At 36.7% G+C, this 22,767-nt stretch overlaps 1 protein-coding gene across 1 annotated transcript in view; it reads right to left on the bottom strand.

The window, feature by feature from the left end:
- LOC123556528 (uncharacterized) overlaps nucleotides 1-22,767 on the bottom strand; it is a 179,490-nt gene that overhangs the window by 121,004 nt on the left and 35,719 nt on the right. The window contains exons 12-14 of the mRNA XM_053544443.1: nucleotides 18,313-18,465; nucleotides 14,010-14,162; nucleotides 4,341-4,493 (exon numbers count right to left, since the gene is read on the bottom strand). Coding sequence (XP_053400418.1) covers nucleotides 4,341-4,493; nucleotides 14,010-14,162; nucleotides 18,313-18,465 — 459 coding nt within the window. The remainder of the gene's footprint in view (nucleotides 1-4,340; nucleotides 4,494-14,009; nucleotides 14,163-18,312; nucleotides 18,466-22,767) is intronic.

Raw genomic sequence — 22,767 nt, 5'->3', positions numbered from 1 at the left:
AAATGAAATTTCAGATCAGTATCTTCATTAGTTACGGAGATATACCCATTTTAATTTGAAATAAAGGGAGGTAATCTGACATAAAATCAGTCCATAGTTATCTACCCTGATTGGCTCAGTCCAACTAATGACAATAATGAAATTTCAAATAAGTCCTATAAGTACTTACTGATATAAATCCATTTTGATTACAATCAGGGGAGGTAATCAGATATAAAATAACTCTGGAACCTACGATTGGATCTGATTTGTCATGGAATCCAAGATTTATTGTTGTTGAAGATATTTTGGAAGTTTGTGTCAAATAAAACCATAAATGAAGTCTCTATATGGCTGCAAAAGCCAAAATAGCCAATTTTGGACCTTTAAGGGGCCATAACTCTGGAACCCATGATGGAATCTGGCCAGTTCAAGAAAGGAACCAAGATCTTGTGGTGATACAAGTTGTGTGCAAGTTTGGTTAAAATCAAATCATAAATGAAGCTGATATTGTGCAAACAAGGTCAAAATAGCTAATTTTGGCCCTTTCAGGGGCCATAACTCTGGAACCCATTAAAGGATCTGGCCGGTTCAAGAAAGGAACCGAGATCTTATGGTGACACAAGTTTTGTGCAAGTTTGATTAAATTCAAATCATAAATGAAGCTGCTATTGTGCAGACAAGGTCAAAATAGCTAATTTTGGCCCTTTAAGGGGCCATAACTCTGGAACGCATAAAGGAATCTGGCCAGTTCAAGAAAGGAACCAAGATCTTATGGTGATACAAGTTGTGTGCCAGTTTGGTAAAAATCAAATCATAAATAAAGCTGCTATTGTGCAGACAAGGTCAAAATAGCTAATGTTGGCCCTTTCAGGGGCAGTAACTCTGGAACCCATAATGGGATCTGGCCAGTTCAAGAAAGGAACCGAGATCTTATGGTGATACAAGTTGTGTGCAAGTTTGGTTAAAATAAAATCATAAATGAAACCACTATCGTGCAGACAAGAAATTGTTGACGCATGGACGGACGGACGGGCGGACTGACGACGGACGACGGATGAAGGGTGATCACAAAAGCTCACCTTGTCACTATGTGACAGGTGAGCTAAAAAGGGGGTGGAGCCAGCCAAAAAATTAGAGGTGTGCAAGTTTATATCATGATAAAGACTTATGCAAGTTTTCAACCATTTATATTAAATACTTTTTGAGCTAGGTGCGTCACAAGGTGAAAATGTACATTTTTGACTATTTCAGGGGCCATAACTCTAAAAATAGGGGGCGGACCCAAAGAAAAATAAGAGGTGCACAAGTTCATATCATGATTAAGACTCGTGCAAGGTTTCATGAATCTACATCGGATGCACGGACAAGACCAAATCTATATGCCCCCACCACTCATGGGGGGGCACAAAAATCCACTATTTTGGCTATTTCTGGGGCCATAACTCTGTAATAAGTGCAAAGATTCTCAAGAAGAATGCCAAGTGTGAAAGGTCACATCATGATAAAGACTCTAGCAAGGTTTCATGAATTTACATTAAATACTTTTAGAGCTAGGCACATAATTAGGTGAAAATGTGCAGTTTTTTACAATTTCAGGGGCCATAACTTTAAAAATAGGGGGTGGAGCTGGCCAAAAAATAAGAGGTGTGCAAGTTTATATCATGATAAAGACTTATGCAAGTTTTCAACCATTTATACTAAATACTTTTGGAGCTAGGTGCGTCAAAAGGTGAAAATGTGCATTTTTTACTACTTTAAGGGCCATAACTCTGAAAATAGGGGGCGGGGCCAGACAAAAAATAGGAGGTGCGCAGGTTCATATCATGACAAAAACTCATACAAGGTTTAATAAATTTATATGAAATACTTTTTGAGCTAGGCACCTCACATGGTGAAAATGGTCGTTTTTGACTATTTCAGGGACCAGAACTCTGAAAATAGGGGGCAGAGCCAGACAAAAAATAGGAGGTGCACAAGTTCATATCATGATAAAGACTCGTACAAAAATTTAATCAATTTATATGAAATAATTTTTGAACTAGGCACGTCACAATGTGAAAATGGGCATTTTTGCCTATTTCAGGGGCCATAACTCTAAAAATAGAGGGCAGACCAAAATGAAAAATAGAAGGTGCACAAGTTCATATCATGATTAAAAACCATGCAAGGTTTCATGAATCTAAATCAAATACTTTTTGAGCTAGGCGTGTCACAAGGTGAAAATGTGCATTTTTTACTATTTCAGGGGCCATAACTCTAAAAATAGGGGGCGGCGCCAGACGAAAAATAGGAGGTGCGCAAGTTCATATCATGATAAAGACTCATGCAAGGTTTCATCAATTTATATCAAACACTTTTTGAGCAAGGCGCGTCACGAACTTCGGACGGACGGATGCACGGACAAGACCAAATCTATATGCCCCCCACCACTCATGGGTGGCGGGGGGGGGGGCACAAAAATACTATAAAAATGACAAATGGTTGCAGTGTGTTGAAGAATACTCCCCCACCCCTACCCGAATGCATCACCGACTTCGATAATTTGTAGCCAAAACAAATTAGGGCCAGCGGAAACCCTGTCAATTTGTACATTAGATAAGTTGGTCTGTTATATGATGTAAAAGTCGCATGTGGTCAGCATTTAATCAAACAATCGATATTGTCAGTTGATATTTTGTATATAATAAGGGAAAGGAAAATGAAGAAAACCTTCATGCGTTCATAATTACGAATAATCATAATTGAGGTGTATTTGGTACAAAAGAACATGGCGTTATTATTTGGCAATAGATTTAGCAACACAATAATGGTTCAAAATAAAGCTTTTCGTGTATGTATTCAACAGAACAGAAGTGCAAATCAATAGTATATTATTACTAAACATTCAGTTTCTATTGCTAATGTCAAAGTGATTTCATGGGAAAATGTCCATACCGAACATTAAAGAAACAAGATACACCGTAATGTGTTGCAATTGTACCCACTGCACACTGCATTGGAATCATTTTTGGTCGATTACTTCATATGCCTGTAATGAAAATTCACCGATTATGAAGAAATAGTTGTTGCTTGACAGTGCCGTACTTACGATTTGGTGCAAATGTGCTCAGGGGTCGTTTTGTACAAGATTTTACCATTTTTGATGGAAATTCTACAAACACAGCAGTCACTTGTCAAACTGTACAGAAGTGTTTACATTAATGACAAAGAATTGCACTGAGCAAGTGTTTGTGGCTGGAAGAGTACACATGTGAGCTCCTGTCTCACTGATTGTTTTCAGTGAAACATGAAAAACTCATTAGAAAACTTACCAATGACAGCATAAATGTAGTCAGTCGGCCATATTTCTCCACCACTTCTGCGACGAATCCTCCATCGCCACGGTGTGTGAACCACCACTTCTGCGAAAGCCAGTGTTTCCAACAATTTCAAAATAAAATGTTATCAAAATTGATATTAATTACTTTTTTATATTTATTTATGTTATAAGCAATCAACAACTGTAGAATTATATATATGCAAATTCTAATCCAAACTTGGTGTCATAATATATTGTAAATATGTAGTAAAATATTGTTTATACATCATTGACAGATATCAGATCATTGTTATACTGCAGTAGAGAAAATTAGTTGCCTTCCAGTAGGGGACTTTGTATTGCATGGCAATACTTCATTCACTTTTAATAATTCTAGCATAAAACTGCTGTTCTTGTCACTTTTCGGGGGTGTTTTAACAGGAGAGAAAACCTGTGTTAACAGAGAGATTCTCGCGCTCACGTGCTGTTATAACACCTTTTTATATATGCGCGTTCTGTGGCAAAGCGTAAACGTCATTCAGCCCCAAAACGAATAATTCAAAACGAAATGACGTCAACGTAAAAAACAACTCCGACATTCCCGCGCATTTCATGAAAAATTAATGACGTTGTGAGACATTGTATCCATTTATCAGTTTTTATGCATTTTATGCTAGAATAGCGTTAGCGCATGTTTAACGGGCTCCGGTACCAACCAATCCCTCGGGATTCTGCAGATGTTGTAACACGAAAAAAAATGCGTTATCCCTACATTATAAGCATGTTATACCTTATGGTTAGCCTTTAAGTAATACCAACAAAATGAGATCTTACATGGTGGGGTTTTAAGCTATTTTTGTTGAAAAAGGTGCTCCGAGATGCATCCTTTCAGACAAAGCAGAAGCTGATAGATGCCTACCTCACAAAACATTTATACCCCAATGAGTAGGGTCAGAATAGTAATCTATAGTGATAGAAAAGTATATCCTTTTTTAATTCATGTGTTTAAACGAGGCTTGTCACTGCAAAAAAGTATGGCTTAGAAAATATTAATACTTACCTGAATCAGGACACTTCGAACCACTGGGACAAATCTCTTGATACCGAAGAGCTGTCGTTGGACAATAATATCCACTAGTGCAATTCCGACAGTAACTCTGACGTCCAGAAGGTTGATACGTTCCCTGTGCACACGGTGTAGGAGTTACAGTCCCTGCAACAATAGAAAGCATATACAGACAAAAACAAGACCTATCACTTATGGCGATGAATACCCCCCAACAGCTGCCAGAGGCACAGGTGTATTGAAAATATGATACATTGCATTTGTATATTGTACTGGAAGAAATGTACAAATATGCACAAAAAATGTTGTGCAAAACTGTATAAAGTCGCCAAATTTCATTGCTGTACTTTAAAAAGAATAAAGTAGATCAGTAGGTCAAAATCAAGGTCATGCACTGAAAGTTAGTTTTGTGATATGTGTTTAAAACTGTACAAGTGGTCCAAATTTTATGGCAATATCTTAAACAAGAGGGACATGAAGGCCCTGTATCACTCACCTGACCTATTGATCTAAAGATCATCAAGATTTACATTCTGACCAAGTTTCATTAAGATATGGTCATAAATGTGGCCCCTAAAATGTAAACTAGCTTTTCCTTTGATTTGACCTGGTGACCTAGTTTTTGACTTGACATGACCCAGATTCAAACTGGACCTTGAGATCATCAACATTCTGACCAAGTTTCATGAAGATACAGTCATAAATGTGGCCTCTATAGTGTTAACAAGCTTTTCCTTTGATTTGACATGGTGACCTAGTTTTCGACCCCACCTGACCCACATTTGAACATGATCTATAGATCATCAAGATTAACATTCTGACCAAGTTTCATTTAGATATGGTCATAAATGTAGCCTCTACAGTGTAAACTAGCTTTTCCTTTGATTTGACCTGGTGACCTAATTTTTGATCCTACATAACCCAGATTCAGCCTGGACCTTGAGATTATCAAGATTATCATTCTGACCAGGTTTCATGAAGATACAGTCATAAATGTGGCCTCTACAGTGTTAACAAGCTTTTCCTTTGATTTGACCCGGTGACCCAGTTTTTGACCCAACATGAACCAGGTTCAAACTTGACCTAAAGATCATCATGATTAACATTCTGACTAAGTTTCATGAAGATATAGTCATAAATGTGGCCTCTAGAATGTTAACAAGCTTTTCCTTTGATTTGACCTAGTGACCAAGTTTTTGACCAAACCTGACCCAGATTTGAACTTGACCTATAGAGCCTCAACAATAATATTCTGACCAAGTTTCATTAAGATATGGTCATAAATGAGGCCTCTACAGTGTAAACTAGCTTTTCCATTAATTTGACCTGGTGACCTAGGTTTTGACTTGACATGACCCAGATTCAAACTGGACCTTGAGATCATCAGGATTACCATTGCATTCTGACCAAGTTTCATGAAGATACAGTCATAAATGTGGCCTCTACAGTGTTAACAAGCTTTTCCTTTAATTTGACCTAGTTATTGACCCAAGACGACCCAAAATCAAACTCGTCCAAGACTTTATTGAGGGTAATATTCTGACCAAGTTTCATTAAGATTGGGCCCAAATTGTGACCTCTAAAGTGTTAACAAGCTTTTTCTTTGATTTGACCTGGTGACCTAGTTTTTGACCCCAGATGACCCAATGTCAAATTCGTCCAAGATTTTATTAAGGGTTACATTCTGACCAAGTTTCATTAAGATTGGGCTAAAAATGTGACCTCAAGAGTGTTAACAAGCTTTTCCTTTGATTTGACCTGGTGACCTAATTTTTTGATCCCAGATAACCCAATATCAAACTCGTCCAAGATTTTATTAAGGGCAACATTCTGACCAAGTTTCATTAAGATTGGACGAAAATTGTGACCTCTAGAGTGTTAACAAGCTTTTCTTTTGATTTGACCTGGTGACCTAGTTTTTGACCCCAGATGACCCAATATCAAACTCGTCCAAGATTTTATTGAGGGTAACATTTTGACCAAGTTTCATTAGATTGGCTCAAAATTGTGACCTCTAGAGTGTTAACAGTCAAGTTGTTGACGACGATGGACGACGGACATAGAGTGATCACAAAAGCTCACCTTTGAGCTCAGGTGAGCAAAAAAAGAAAGAAAGTAGGTCAGTAGCTCAAGGGACCATGAAATCACTAAGGGTCATCATCTAGTTGTACTTAACAGCTTATGAAATATGTCAGAAAATCATTAAATAAAACTGCTAATTACACGTGATTAACAATTGCAAACAGTCCAGTTTACCAAATTTCCAATTATAAAAATTATACTAATAAGCTTTGATAATGTGGCAGTTGAGTCCAATAAGTCCAGGGGTGTTCAAAGATAATCTGTCACAGATCTATTGTAAAGCAATTGTTGGATTTACCTGTATTGGAAAATAAACAGAGTCGATTGTATTGAGGTCAACTGCCACATTATCAAAGTTTATTAGTAGCAGGTGCTAAAATGAACCATGGCAAAAGTATAGGTATAATTTACACTTTAATCTGTATGTATTGTACTATTTATTTGAACTGTCAAAACATGTTTCTGGCTTTCATGTTAATCTTATAGGTGTGAACAGAATAATTAAAAGCCCGGAACAAGTTTTGACAGTTCAAATAAATAGCTCAATATGGCGCCATTGTCTAGTTGTAATACACTGTATGTCATAAACACCCTACTTTTAAATGTAGTCTAATTAAACATTTTTGTAATAAAAAATTTCACATTTGTTTTATTTTAACATTGATGTTTATTCACATAACATGCAGTCAAGCAAGGTAAGGGGAGTAACTGCAACATATCTCATAGTCATCATGTAGTGCTCTCTAAAAAGAAGATAGAAATAACCAACAAAAAAATAAACATAAATTATGGTCATTCTTACTGACGAACATTTTGGCATGCAGGCAGTTTATCTTATCATCCCTCCAGGAAAGGACCGGGACTAGAAATGCAACTTTCTCACATAAAGATTCAAGGTCGGCCCCGAGTGTGAACTCGTAGCCCTTATCAAACGTCAATCAAATAGTGTTCGAAATACAAACTGTGTTCGTTATACAAACATCTGTTACAAGGAACTAGCTCGCTATATGGATATAAGGAACCTCGGTTAAGAGGAACAATTTTAAAAGGTCCCAAGCTGTTCTAGTTCATAATACCAAATCCGGTATTTACCATCATGAGCAAAGAAGAGGTAATATTCTTAAAATAAATAAAGTGTGGAATTGGTTTTCCTTGTCTCCATCTCCTGCATTATCGCATACCAACTGGTATTATATACCAATACCCGTGTTCTTTACCGTACATACTCATACATATCTATATCAAACTTCATAAGATTACTTAGATTATAATATCCTTGGACTGGTATTCAGTGTTTATAAATACCAATACTGGTATATACCATCTGGTATATACCATTTGGTATAAATACCAAACGTGAGTTACAGTGTAAAATATCTTAGACTTTGTGTTTATACCGGAAGTCAAGCTATTGGTGTATATCCAGTGATCATAAATACTAATAGATCTCTAATTAGCTTAATCTACCATTGATACCAATCAGTATCGATACCTTTTACTGGAAAATACCAGTGCATATTGAAATAGCATTTGATACCAAATACCAATGGCATGTTACAGTGTGAACTTTATTATAAACTTGTAATTCTAAATAGTCGTGTTAGATACGCATAGTGGTCTATTATGTTTAAGCAGCAGTGCCCTTACAGAAGCAAGCCTCTGTGGCATACATGCCGCATACTATTTCGAAGAGTATACAGCATGTACGCAGGAGGTCACTAGTACACTTCAAGTATGCAGCACAGACTCTGAAAATTTAAGGAGTACACTGCATGTACGCAGGAGGGACTTGTACAAGAAAATAGTACACTGCATGTACACCGCAGATACTTTGAAATTTGTGCAGTACACTTCATTTATGCGGGAAGGACTTGTACAGTTTCTTTTGGCATTTATACTTAGTTTTTTTGTAAGTTAAAGTCTGAAGTACACTTCATATACGCAGGAGGGACTTGTTCATTTTCTTTTGGTGTTTATACTTAGAATTTTTTTAGGTAAAAGTCTGAAGTACACTTCATGCAGGAAGGATTTGTACATTTTTTTTTTGGAAGCAAGAACTTGATTTCCGAGTAACTTTTATCTTAATAGCATAGAATAGTTCAGATTATTCTGAACAATGAAAATTTGCCAAACTATTTGCAATGTTCATTTGTGAAGCTTACATCTAAGTGATTTCTGAGCTGCACCTTGCATGCAATGTAAAAATATATTCTTTTTCATTTTGAATTAATCCTGGAGCTTTCTAACTTGAATAATTAAAAAGCCTTATTTGAACTTCGTTGCATTACATTTTGTAATACATGAAATAATTACCAAGATAATGCCTCAACAGCGCCCGAATGAGAAGAATTAATAGCTCTCACTGTTATTTGAATACTCTTAAGCAAAACACAATTCTATCATGTTTTATAAAGGCTTTAATGCTCATAATGTTAACACAGCATGTACCCCACAGGAGTACACAGCATGTACGCCGCAGGGGTAGTACACCACAGGCTCATTTGCATGTGAAAAGTGTATGTGCTGCGTACATGCTGCGTACTATTTCTCTGGTGTACTTCCCGCGTAACAGATTCCTCCAGTGTACATCCTGTGTACTATGTAGTCCACAGCATGTACGCAGCAAGTAGTACGCGACAGAGCTCATTTGCATGTCAAAAGTGTACTACAAACGTACTATCGGTGTATGTGCGGTGTATATCCTGCGTACTATTTACAGCCCTTGATTTCAGTACACATCATGTACGCGTCAAATACGCTGTATGTACACAGCAAGAGTATGCGGCAGGCCTTTTTCTTCTGTAAGGGTGACACCAATTGGTAGACAATACCAAATTTACATAAGTACTTCAATATTAAAGCAACATATAGTATAGTAACAAAAAAACAAAGTCCCATAACTCTACAGAATATTTATCTAAAGAACGTAACATGTACCATGCACAACTAGAGTTGGTACTGATCACTTGTGTGAAGTTTCATTAGCTCGTGTGCAAGGGTTTCGGAAGATTAGGTGCGCACAAGATTGCATATGCAGACTGATTGTACATAGTATGTTAACAAGAAACAAAGTCCAAAACTCTACAGAATATTTATCTAAAAGAATGTAACATGCACAACTAGGGTTGGTATTGATCACTTGTGTGAAGTAACTTTAAATTGTGTGCATGGGTTTGGAAGATTAGGCGTGCACAAGATTGCATATGCAGACTGTATGCACATAGTATGTTAACAAAAAACAAAGTCCAAAACTCTTCAGAATATTTATCTAAAAGAATGTAACATGCACAACTAGGGTTGGTATTGATCACTTGTGTGAAGTAACTTTAAATTGTGTGCATGGGTTTGGAAGATTAGGCGCGCACAAGATTGCATATGCAGACTGTATGCACATAGTATGTTAACAAAAAACAAAGTCCCGTAACTCTGCAAATTTTTTTTTTTCTGAAAGAACCAAGCATGCACCATGCACAACTAGTGTTGTTACTGATCACTTGTGTGGAGTTTCATTAAATTGTGTCAAGAGGATGAGGAGAGATGGTGTGCACAATGTTGTGTCTATGTATATAGAATAGTAACAAAAAATAAAGTCCCAGAACTCTGCAGAATTTTTTTCTGAAAGAACCTAACATGCATCATGCACAACTACCGTTGTTACTGATCACTTTTGTGAAGTTCATTAACTTGTGTCAAGGGAATGAGGGGAGTTGGTGCGCACAAGATTCTGTCTATGGACAGACAGACAAACAACCTGAAACCAGTACACCCCCTTATAACTTTGTTGTTGAGGGGGGTGGGGTGGGTGGGGGGGGGGGGGAGTAAAAATACAAAAAGGGAAGTAATTCAATAGAAAAATTATAGTGAGTGAACAAAGTCAAAGTCATATGACTTTTGACCCCTACGTGTGACCTTGAAGCGAGCCATCCAAAACATGCATTCTGCATGTTGTCTCGATGAGTTGAACATTTGTGTTGAATTTCTTTGAAATCCTTCAAGCAGTTCAAGAGGTACAGAGCAGACATGAAACAAACTCATATGACCTAAGTGTGACCTTGACCTTGAGGCGAGCCATCAAATTCATGCGCTCTGCATGTTGTCTTGATGTGGTGAACATTTCTGTCAAGTTTCATTGAAATCCTTCAAGGGGTTGAAGAGTTACAGAGCGGACACAAAATTGCTAACAGACAGAAGTACACCAGGGGTATAACATAATACGTTCCTTCGGGTGTATAGAAATTGGAATACAAAAATTAACTAGAAGATGCTTTTGTAAAAAAGTGCATGTCTCCGCCAATTCATAGTCATATAGGCAAGAAGTCAACAGGGAACAGGCGCAAAAGTCAAAGAGACACTGATGGCTGGCTGCAGTTGGGATCATTTACATGGCATGTCCAATCATCCCAATAGGTTTCAACATTCTGGGCCTAGTGGTTCTCAAGTTATGAATTAAAAAACGGTTCTCCATTTTCAGGCCCCTGTGACTTTAACCTTTGAACAAGTGACCCCAAAATCAGTAGGGGCCATCTACTCTGCATGTCCAATCATCCTAGTAGTAGATTCAACATTCTGGGTCAAGTGGTTCTCAACTTATTGATTGAAAAGAGTTTTCAGCCCCCCCTGTGACCTTGACCTTTGATAGAGTAACCCCACCTGCTCTGTAAGTTCTATCATCCCATGAAACTTTAAGGCTCTAGTTATTGACTGGAAAAGGATTTCCATGTTCTGTCCACTGTGACCTTGACACTTAATAGAGGGACCCAAAAATAATAGGGGTCATCTACTCTTGTAAGTCTTATCACCCTATGAAGTTTCAACATTCTTGGTCAAGTGGTTCTCAAGTTACTGACTGAAAATGGATTTACTTGTTCTGTTCACTGCAACCTTGTCCTTTATAGAGTGACCTCGAAATCAATATGGGTCATCTACTCTGCATGTCCAATCACCTTATGAAGTTTCAACATTCTGGGTGAAGTGGTTCTCAAGTAACTGACCAAAAACAGTTTTCCATGTTCATGCCCCTGTGACCGTGACCTTTTATAGTGACCCCAAAATCAATAGGGGTCATTTACTGTGCATGTTCAATCATTCTATGAAGTTTCCACATTCTGGGTCAAGAGGTTCTCAAGTTATTGATTGGAAATGGTTTTCCATGTTCAGGCCACTGTGACCTTGGCCTTTATTAGAGTGACCCCAAAATCAATAGGGATCATCTACTCTGCATGACCAATCATCCTATGAAGTTTCAATATTCTGGGTCAAGTGGATCTAAAGTTATTGATAGGAAATGGTTTTCCATGTTCAGGCCCCTGTGACTTTGACCTTTGATAGGGTGACCCCAAAAACAACAGGGGTTGTCTACTCCATACGCCCTGCTACCCTATGAAGTTTGAAGGTTCTAAGTCAAATGGTTCTCCAGATATTGATCTGAAATGAAGTGTGACGGACATACGGTACTGATCGGAAATGGTTTTCCATGTTCAGGCCATTGTGAATTTGACCTTTATCAGAGTGACCCAAAATCATGACCATCTACCCTGCATGACCAATCATCCTATGAAGTTTCAACATTCTGGATTGAGTGGTTCTCAAGTTATTGATTGGAAATGGTTATCCATGTTCAGGCCACTGTGACCTTCACCTTTGATGGAGTGACCCAAAAAACAACAGGGGTCATCTACTCGCAAGACCAATCATCCTATGAAGTTTCAACGTTCTGGGTCAAGTGGTTCTCAAGTTATTGATTGGAAATGGTTTCCCATGTTCAGGCCACTGTGATCTTGACCTTTATAAGAGTAACCCCAAAATCAATAGGGGTCATCTACTCTGCATGATCAATCATCCTATGAAGTTTCATCATTCTGGATTGAGTGGTACTCAAGTTATTGATCGGAAATGGTTATCCATGTTCAGGCCACTGTGACCTTGACCTTTGATGGAGTGACCCCAAAAACAATAGGGATCATCTACTCGCAAGAACAATCATCCTATGAAGTTTCAACATTCTGGGTCAAGTGGTTCTCAAGTTATTGATTGGAAATGGTTTTCCATGTTCAGGCCACTGTGACCTTGACCTTTATAAGAGTAACCCCAAAATCAATAGGGGTCATCTACTCTGCATGATCAATCATTTATTAAAATTCAACATTCTGGATTGAGTGATACTCAAGTTATCGGAAATGGTTTTCCATGTTCAGGCCCCTGTGACCTTGACCTTTGATGGAGTGACCCAAAAAATAATAGGGGTCATCTACTCGCAAGACCAATCACTCTATGAAGTTTCAAGATTCTGGGTCAAGTGGTTCTCAAGTTATTGATCGGAAATGGTGACCTTGACCTTTGATGGAGTGACCCCAAAAGCAATAGGGGTCGTCTACTGCATAAGCCCTGCGATAATATGAAGTTTGAAGGTTCTAGGTCGATTGGTTCTACAGTTATTGATCAAAAATGAAGTGTGACGGACAGACAGAAGAATGGATGGACAGGGCAAAAACAATTGTCACATACCGTAACAATACTGTCATGAGTAATAATTATGTAACTACTACTGACTGTTATTCAAGTTTTAACAAAACAGAATTTTCATGATAAAGATGGTATGTGACAGCGTGTGACCTCCCGATAAGTCAAAATAGTCCAAATGGCGACATAATTCACATACTGTAATGGGTATTTTTTACCTGTTGTAATTTTTACTATTTTTTACGACCAAATCAGATTTGTAAATATTGGCCTCGTATAAAATTGCCACATAAAGTCAAGTAAACTGGTAAATCTTGTGATTTTGTAAATTTTAAAATCCTATAAAATAAAATCATGTGTTTTTACCCCAAAGCCGTAAACTTTTACAGCAGTAAAAATAACCCATTATATGGTAACTTTCAAGATATTTGAAGGAAAGTTCAAAAGTGAAGTTACAGATGGTCTCAACGTTTTAAGTAAGATAAAAACTGTTAAAATGTGAAACTGAAAGGAAAAATGATGACTGAATTGAAACAAATGTTGGTCAGACATATTCTACATGGTAATATCTGAACCTTTATGTATGGTTTATACACTTCTGCATGTGTATTGTGAAAATTGTAAGGCTTATTTATGGAAAAACAGAGTTCTCTGAAACATAAGCATCGTCTATCTATGATTAGTTTTAAAGGGCACTATTTTCTTCAACTAGAAAAAAGCCATACATGATTATACACAGCTGGACTTGAATAGATCCTTTCAAAATTTAGATGAAATCATACAAAGAAAATGTCATGGTAACTCGTGTATTGATACTTTTCTCACTATTGAAGTTACATTCAATATGATTTCACAAGACGGAGTGCTATCATAATGACAATTTTACATGTTGAGTGATAAGAACTCCTATGTCCAGATGTAAAATTTTGTATGTGGATGCCAGCTTTGGGTGACAAGATACTTCTATTCTAGTTTGGTATCTTTCAAAGTTAAAGAAGCATTTACAGACTCTTTAATACTATAATAACCAAAATTAAAGTTATAGATAAAAATATGACAGTCAGTTCATTTATGACTGAGCCGCTAATAATATATCTTAAAGACAAGCACTTAGATACGTACCATAACTTGGACACTTGTAACCACGGGGGCAATGTCCCGGCCAACCAGTTGTTAGTCCAGGACAGTAAGTTCCAGGCACGCAGGGGGAACAATTCAATTTCCCTCTATAGGGATTATATCTTCCCTTCCCACATGGTGATGGGTCTGCCACCCCTGTAAATAAAAAATAAAAATATACAAGATACAGGAACAGACAAAGCATATAAAAATTATGTTATAAGCTAATCGAGTGGCTGGATATGGGGGATGAAGTGTCTCCAATATGCAATGAACTTAATTCCAAGAAAAACGACACATAAATTCAAATAAACCAAGGTTATTCAATGTCAATGCAACCATTAAAGTCTTTAATTAAATATACATCAATTAATAACCCTCAAAACGTTCCAGTTGCAAGAGCATGCATTTCTTAAATTTCATCGATGGTTTTCTGTGGCCTAGTAGAAAACAAATTCCTTTAAATCCTGTCTGGCTGGGTTGAACTTCAAATGTCTTTGTAAACTTCAAATAAAATGTGGATATTTTTCCTTAAATTTAGATGGACTGACAACACTGGCAATCCTAATAAACTACCTTACAGCCAAGTGTGGTTACAATATATTAATCCAACTTGTTATCGAGCTGAAAATACAATCTTGACTTTTGAAAAACCTAGTAAAATCAGGAAAAGTAACAATTTTTATTAAATATTCGCATAAATTCTGTAAAGATATGGCTTGCATTTCACAGGTAGATACAAACTGGCAGAGAACGAAATCCATATTGTACTGAGAAATTCAACATTGTGCATGATGCCAGACTATTTCTTTATATTAATTTTCACAACCTGACATCACAAAACAAGAGGACCATGATGGTCCTGAATCGCTCACCTCTTCCCACATGACCCAGTTGATAAACATTCAGACCAACTTTCATACAGATCCCATGAAAAATACGGCCTCTAGAGAGATCACAACGTTTTTTCATTATTTGACCTACTAACCTACTTTTTGAAGGCACGTGACCCACTTTCGAACTTGACCTAGATATCATCAAGATGAACATTATGACCACTTTTCATGAAGATCCATTCATAAATATGGCCTCTAGAGATGTCACAAGGTTTTTCTATTTTTAGACCTACTGACCTAGTTTTTGACCGCACATGACCCTGTTTCGAACTTGACCTAGATATCATCAAGATGAACATTCAGACCAACTTTCATACAGATCCCATGAAAAATATGGCCTTTAGAGAGGTCACAAGGTTTTTCTATTATTTGATCTACTGACCTAGTTTTTGATGGCACGTGACCCTGTTTCGAACTTGACCTAGATATCATCAAGATGAACATTCAGACCAACTTTCATACAGATCCCATGAAAAATATAGCCTCTAGAGAGGTCACAAGGTTTTTCTATTATTTGACCTACTGACCTAGTTTTTGATGGCATGTGACCCACTTTCGAAAATTGTACCTAGATATCATCAAGGTGAACATTCTGACCAATTTTCATGAATATCTCATGAAATATATGGCCTCTAGAGAGGTCACAAGGTTTTGCTATTATTTGACCTACTGACCTAGTTTTTGATGGCATGTGACCCAGTTTCGAACTTGACCTAGATATCATCAAGGTGAATGTTCTGACCAATTTTCATGAAGATCTTGTGAAATATATGGCCTCTAGAGAGGTCACAAGGTTTTTCTATTTTTAGACCTACTGACCTAGTTTTTGATGGCACGTGACCCAGTTTCAAACTTGACCTAGATATCATCAAGGTGAACATTCTGACCAATTTTCATGAAGCTCTAGTGCAATATATGGCCTCTAGAGAGGTCACAAGGTTTTTCTATTTTTAGACCTACTGATCTAGTTTTTGATGGCATGTGACCCAGTTTCGAACTTGACCTAGATATCATCAAGATGAACATTCAGACCAACTTTCATACAGATCCCATGAAAAATATAGCCTCTAGAGAGGTCACAAGGTTTTTCTATTATTTGACCTACTGACCTAGTTTTTGATGGCACGTGACCCACTTTCAAACTTGTACCTAGATATCATCAAGGTGAACATTCTGACCAATTTTCATGAATATCTCATGAAATATATGGCCTCTAGAGAGGTCACAAGGTTTTTCTATTATTTGACCTACTGACCTAGTTTTTGACGGCATGTGACCCAGTTTCGAACTTGACCTAGATATCATCAAGGTGAACATTCTGACCAATTTTCATGAAGATCTTGTGAAATATATGGCCTCTAGAGAGGTCACAAAGTGTTTCTATTTTTAGACCTACTGACCTAGTTTTTGATGGCATGTGACCCAGTTTCAAACTTGACCTAGATATCATCAAGGTGAACATTCTGACCAATTTTCATGAAGCTCTTGTGCAATATATGGCCTCTAGAGAGGTCACAAGGTTTTTCTATTTTTAGACCTACTGACCTAGTTTTTGATGGCACGTGACCCAGTTTCGAACTTGACCTAGATATCATCAAGATGAACATTCTGACCAACTTTCATAAAGATCCCACAAAAAATGTGACCTCTAGAGTAGTCACAAGCAAAAGTTTACGGACGGACGGACGGATGACGGACGCTGCGTGATCACAAAAGCTCACCTTGTCACTATGTGACAGGTGAGCTAAAAACAATTCAGCTGATAGACGTTGAAGATTTCTTTTAAAGGTGGATAATCAGATTTTGGCCATGTAACGGATTTGTTTGAAACTTTAGTATCTGATCATTTACACTCATTTATGTTCACTTAACACTTAATACAAATTAGATTTTCACTGGAGGTATTTTTAAAATTTCATTTTCCTATCCTGGTTGCCCAACCAAGGTAGAATTATTTTATCATAAGTATAAATTTGATAAACATACTTTGCCTAAGGAAATGTATAACTATTAGACATATTGTAATATATTTGTAAAACATTTGCATTAAAAATTATGTATTTAGATGGAATTCATTAGAAACGCAAGTTTGAAAAATTATTATTACCTCCCTTTGCCTATCTTGGTTGCGCAACCAAGATAGATTGGAAATAAATGAATTCAGAAGCTACACACAGCTTTAAAACTTGCATTTTGGTTCAGATTGTTCAATAGTTGATATGTCTATCAAATGCAAATGTAAAACTAGACATTGTATCGAAATAAAAAGAAATACCCAGCTTTTTATATACTTTCATATTAAAGGGGAGTAATTACAAAATTTTATAAAAATAATAAAATATACATTTCAAATAGGAATCTAACTCTATGTAATCGGTCTTTTTGTTCCTTAAATAATTCTCTACCAGAATATACAAAAAGTAAAAAATGTCATTAAATGTTGTTTAAATGTGATTGACCACCTTTAATATATATTGGTCAAAAACAAAACAACAAACAAAAAAAGTTGAGGTATATAATAAATGGGTCATTAAGATAATGGGCCCGTAATGACAATCAACTGTTTTTGAGCTATTACGTATTCTCAATATGCAATTTTCCATCATAAAGTCATAAAAGAAATAACTTTTCATAATAATCAGAGATTGCCGAATTCGCATACAGAGAAAACGTAAACAAACAGAAATTGTCACTACTACCTTAAAACACTGCCCGCTTAGCTCAGTAGGTAGACCATTGGTCTACGGATCGCGGGGTCTTGAGTTCGATCCTCGGGCGGGATGTATGTTCTCCGTGACTATTTGATAAACGACAGTGTGTCTGAAATCATTATATGCTCATCTCTGTGTTTGTTTTTATTAAAGTAATGGATACATATTGACAGTTGGCAAATAACATTTTCTCTGAGCCTGCCCTCTTAGCTCAATAGGGAGAGTGCAGATCTACGGATCTCGGGTTGATTAGTTCCATCCCTCGACAGGATGTATGTTCTCCATGACGATTTGATAAAAGACACTTTGTCTGAAATCATTCGTCCTCCACCTCTGATTCATGTAGGGAAGTTGACAGTTACTTGCAGAGAACAAGTTTGTACTGGTACAGAATCCAGGAACACTGGTTAGATATACATATATATATATAGATATATACTGCCCGCTGTTACATGACTGAAATACTGTTGAAAAACAGCGTTAAACCCAAAACAAACAAACAAAACTACCTTAAAACAGCTAGTGCATCACGTGTGATCCAACTTGGCAAAGACCACCCAGGTAGAATACAGAATCAAAGATCAAGCTTCTACTGCATGAACACTCCAGTTCATAGTGTTGATGCAATCAGCTTTCAAATTATGAATAATTATGCTCTTCTATTGCAATTTGGTTTAAATTGTTTTAATATACCCCTACCTGACCCACAACCATGACCTGAAGGACAGATTGCTGTAACAGCCGTAAGACCTGGAGTCGCGCAATAGTATCTTCTGGTGCAAGCATGACAGCTCCCCTGGCCAGAATTTGGTTGAAATCTTCCCCTCGGACAATGTATAGGAATTTCACTTCCTGAAAATAACTACAACCATGTAACATTGTGTTTTATGAGCATATCTATGCAAAGTATGCATACCAACAGGTACTAACAACTAAACACATATAAATATATCATGTATATACATTAATATATCCCAATAGATGAAAATGCATCTAAACATATTAATGCATTTCAAATCATATAATATTATATGTATCAACATACATAAATGTATCCCAACACAAAATAATGCATTCCAACACATATAAATATACATGTATCCCAACAGATAAAATATATCCAAACACATTTCAAATCATATACTAATATATGTATCATAACATACAGTGCAACCTCTGTAGAGCAACACCCTTTGGGAAATACAAATATTAACTGTTGTGTAGAGGTTGTTGTTCTGGAGAGGTAAAATTGATAGTATTTTTCAGCTTAGGGAAATTTTGATGATGTTGTTATAAAGAGGTTTTTGCTTAAGAGAGGGTCACTCTTGAGAGGTTGTACTCTATATAAAGTTAATGTATCCCAACTCATATTTATGCTTATATGTCATAATAATGCAGATCCTATTTTCGAAGTATGCATATTGTAATGCACTTTTAATAACACTTGGCTATTTCCCTAATATTACCTCTTCACATTAAGGATATACGAGCATTGTTTTTTCAGGATATCCCCCATTTTGAAAAAATGTTTCTTCGAATATTTCTTTCTAACAAAATCTAAGCCAAAAATTAATTCAAAATAATTAAAGGAAGTGGCTAGGGGTCTGGTAACCAGACCTCTAGACCCAGAGTCAAGAGGTTTGGTAATCAATATGCTTGTACGGTTATCATACTGTGTTACCACCATACCGGGGAAAAGGTTGTTGTCGAAAAGTTTCCTTTATTTATCCCCCCACCAAAGGTGAAGGGGATATTAGAAATGCTCTCCGTCCGTGCGTCCGTCTGTCCGTCCGTGCGTCCGCAACGATATTTGTCCGGAGCATAACTCCAAAAGTACTTGAGGGATTTTCTTCAAACTTCATACACTGATAGAACACATTGGGAGGAAGTGCAGTGTGCAAGAACAATAACTCTACCTTGCCTATTTTTTGAGTTATTCCCCTTTATCTTATTTTCTTAAAAAAATTTGTCCGGAGCATAACTCCAAAAGTACTGGAGGGATTTTCTTCAAACTTCATACACTGATAGAACACATTGGGAGGAAGTGCAGTGTGCAAGAACAATAACTCTACCTTGCCTATTTTTTGAGTTTATTCCCCTTTATCATATTTTCTTAAAACATTTTGTCCGGAGCATAACCCCAAAAGTACTGGAGGGATTTTCTTCAAACTTCATACACTGATAGAACACATTGGGAGGAAGTGCAGTGTGCAAGAACAATAACTCTACCTTGCCTATTTTTTGAGTTATTCCCCTTTATCATATTTTCTTAAAGAAATTTGTCCGGAGCATATCTTCTTCATGCATGGAGGGATTTTGATATATCTTGGCACAAATGTTTACCACCACGATGCGGAGTGTCATACGCAAGAACTAGGTCCCTAGGTCTAAGGTCAAGGTCACACTTAGAGGTCAAAGGATACAAGAATAAAAACCTTGTCCGGAGCATTTCTTCTTCATGCATTGAGGGATTTTGATATAACTTGGCACAAATGTTTACCACCACGAGACGGAGTGTCATGCGCAAGATCCAGGTCACTAGGCCTAAGGTCAAGGTCACACTTAGAGGCCAAAGGTCAGATACAAGAATAACTTTGTCTGAAGCATTTCTTCTTCATGCATGGAGGGATTTTGATGTAACTTGGCACAATTATACACCATCATGAGACGAAGTGTCATGCGCAGTTCCCTTCTTTAGAATTACTTCCCTTTGTTGTTACTTTAAATAGCTTTTATTGTAACTTTTTCATTACTAGTCGTAGGGAAAAATCGAGACCACTTTTCTGTAGTACAACAAACATGCTAAATCCAATTTTGAGGTGTATTTTGACCAGTCTCTTCCTGATAAAGATTTTTGTGTGGACTTGCAATTTTTTTTTTTTTTTTTTTTTTTTTTTTTTTTTTTTTTTTAAAGATTAACTTCCCTTAGTTGTTACTATAAATAACTTATATTGTAACATTTTTATAATTGACCCTAGGGAAAAAACAAGACCACTTTTCTGTGGTACAGCATAGATGTTACTCTCCAGTTTTAGGTGTATTTCATTAATTTTATTATATATAAGGTATCTCTACCTAGTAAGGAGTTTTTTTGTGGACTTTAAAAAACAAAAGACTTACAATGATTACTAAACAACCACAAAATTAACATTCCATTTGCAAATACAGCTGCTAGAGTAAAGAAATTTGCTTTGACGGGCATATATTGTGACATTCTGGCACTCTTGTTCCCTGTTAGCTTTCCATTCCTTCTTTTTACAGTAGCCATATAGAAAAACATCATAGTTATACTCTTCATGAAAATTAATAAAATTTAGCAGTAAACCACCTCACTACTGACTTATTCTTTCTTCCACATCTTAAAACCCCTGATGCGGACCACATCCTTCAATTATGATATGCCCGGTGGGGGGATTAGCCATGTCTGACATGGCTCTTGTTATATTTGTTTTTTTTTTTTATCTTTGTAAACAGCTCTTCTGTATTTTCGTATTAGTGATAAAATTGTTCATATTCAAATGTATTTACCTAGTACAAAACATCCAGTTCATATTACCACAATATCTTCAAAATCACAGTCGCAGTCTCTAAAAGAGTGCAAAGTAATTTCTAAAATAATGAGTTTTTTTCAACTTCTTTTTGAAAACATCTAATGTGTCGTGAGTTCCTTATTTTGAGAGGCAATTTATTCCATAATTTAGGTCCAACAGTACTAAAACCTTTGTCACTGAACGTTTTGTGCTTGTTGAAAGGAAAAACGAATCACCCAGTAACGGAATTTAAAGAATGCAAGTTTCTTGTCTGAGTTTGTTTTATGAGAAGTTCTGACTGAACAAGTATACATGTAGGTGAGCATCTTGAATGTAGTTCTGGCTTTGAGGAGTAGCCAGTGAAGATCATAGAGCACTTGTTTGGAACTGTCATAGTTTCTTCAATTTAGAACAAGTTTTGCACAAATGTTTTGAATTTGTTGCATTTTGTTTACCCCACTACAAAATGACATTGCAATAATCTAAATGGGATATCACCAATGACAGCACAAGAGTTTCAGCAGCCTCTTTGGTTAGAAATTTCCGAATACATTTTATTCTGAAGTAGTTGAGCATCGCTGTTCTACACTTTCATTTTACATGCTCTTTTAGATTCAAGTTTTTGTCCAGGTATGCACCTAGATATCAAATAAAGCTCGCTGTTTTCACTTCATAATCTACAATGCATATTTCGTCAGTTGCACACCTAGTGAACTATTCCCTACTACCAAACATGATGAACACGGTTTTGGAAGTGTTCGTTTTGAGGTTATTTTCATTCATCCAGTTGTTGATTGTTATAGCACATTGTTCAAGTTCTTGTATTGCCTGGGTTTTCACTGCTGAAGATGATGGTTTAAAGCATTTATTAGCAGTGTGATCATCCCCAAAGCCATAGACTGAAATTGATGGCGGAATAACGTCAAACAGTGTCCCCACATATGTCAAATACAGCCACGGTCCTAAGCAATGTCCTTGTAGAATGTAACTAGGGTGGAAAGGACATGGTCAAATTGACACTTACACTGAAACAGGAGCATTGTCATCTTTTTGACCCCAGGGCAATAATTTGGACAAGTATGGTAGAGAACCAAACCCTTATAATTATTTGTACAACCTATTACCACCCGAGTGTATAAATAGTGTTAAAACACGATTCTGCTATAAATTATTTCGATTCTAATATGCCCCTAATCTAAAATAGCAGATAAGATACAGTAGCGCTCTTTCTTGGTAGCAACAAAAACGTCATGCTAACGTAAGAGTGTTTTAACAGACAAAAGCATATTAGAACTAGAAAATGCTTTTGTAAAAAAGCGCATGTCTCCCCCAATGCAAAGTCCTATAGGCAAGAAGTCAATAGGGGTCAGGAGCGAAAGTCAAAGAGACACTGATGGTTGGCTGCAATAGGGATCATCTACTTGGCATGTCCAATCATCCCACTAAATTTCAACACTCTTTGCCTACTGGTTCTCAAGTCACTGTTCAGGCTTCTGTGACCTTGACCTTTGATCAAGTGACCTCAAAATAAATAGGGGTCATCTACTCTGCATGTCCAATCATCCTATTAAGTTTCAACATTGTAGGTCAAGTGGTTCTCAAGTTATTTCCAAAAAATGATTTC

This window comes from Mercenaria mercenaria, chromosome 5, assembly GCF_021730395.1.
Source record: "Mercenaria mercenaria strain notata chromosome 5, MADL_Memer_1, whole genome shotgun sequence".
NCBI lineage: Eukaryota > Metazoa > Mollusca > Bivalvia > Venerida > Veneridae > Mercenaria > Mercenaria mercenaria.
Note: the sequence above shows the minus strand (reverse complement) of the source record. Positions and strands in the feature narration are given on the sequence as shown.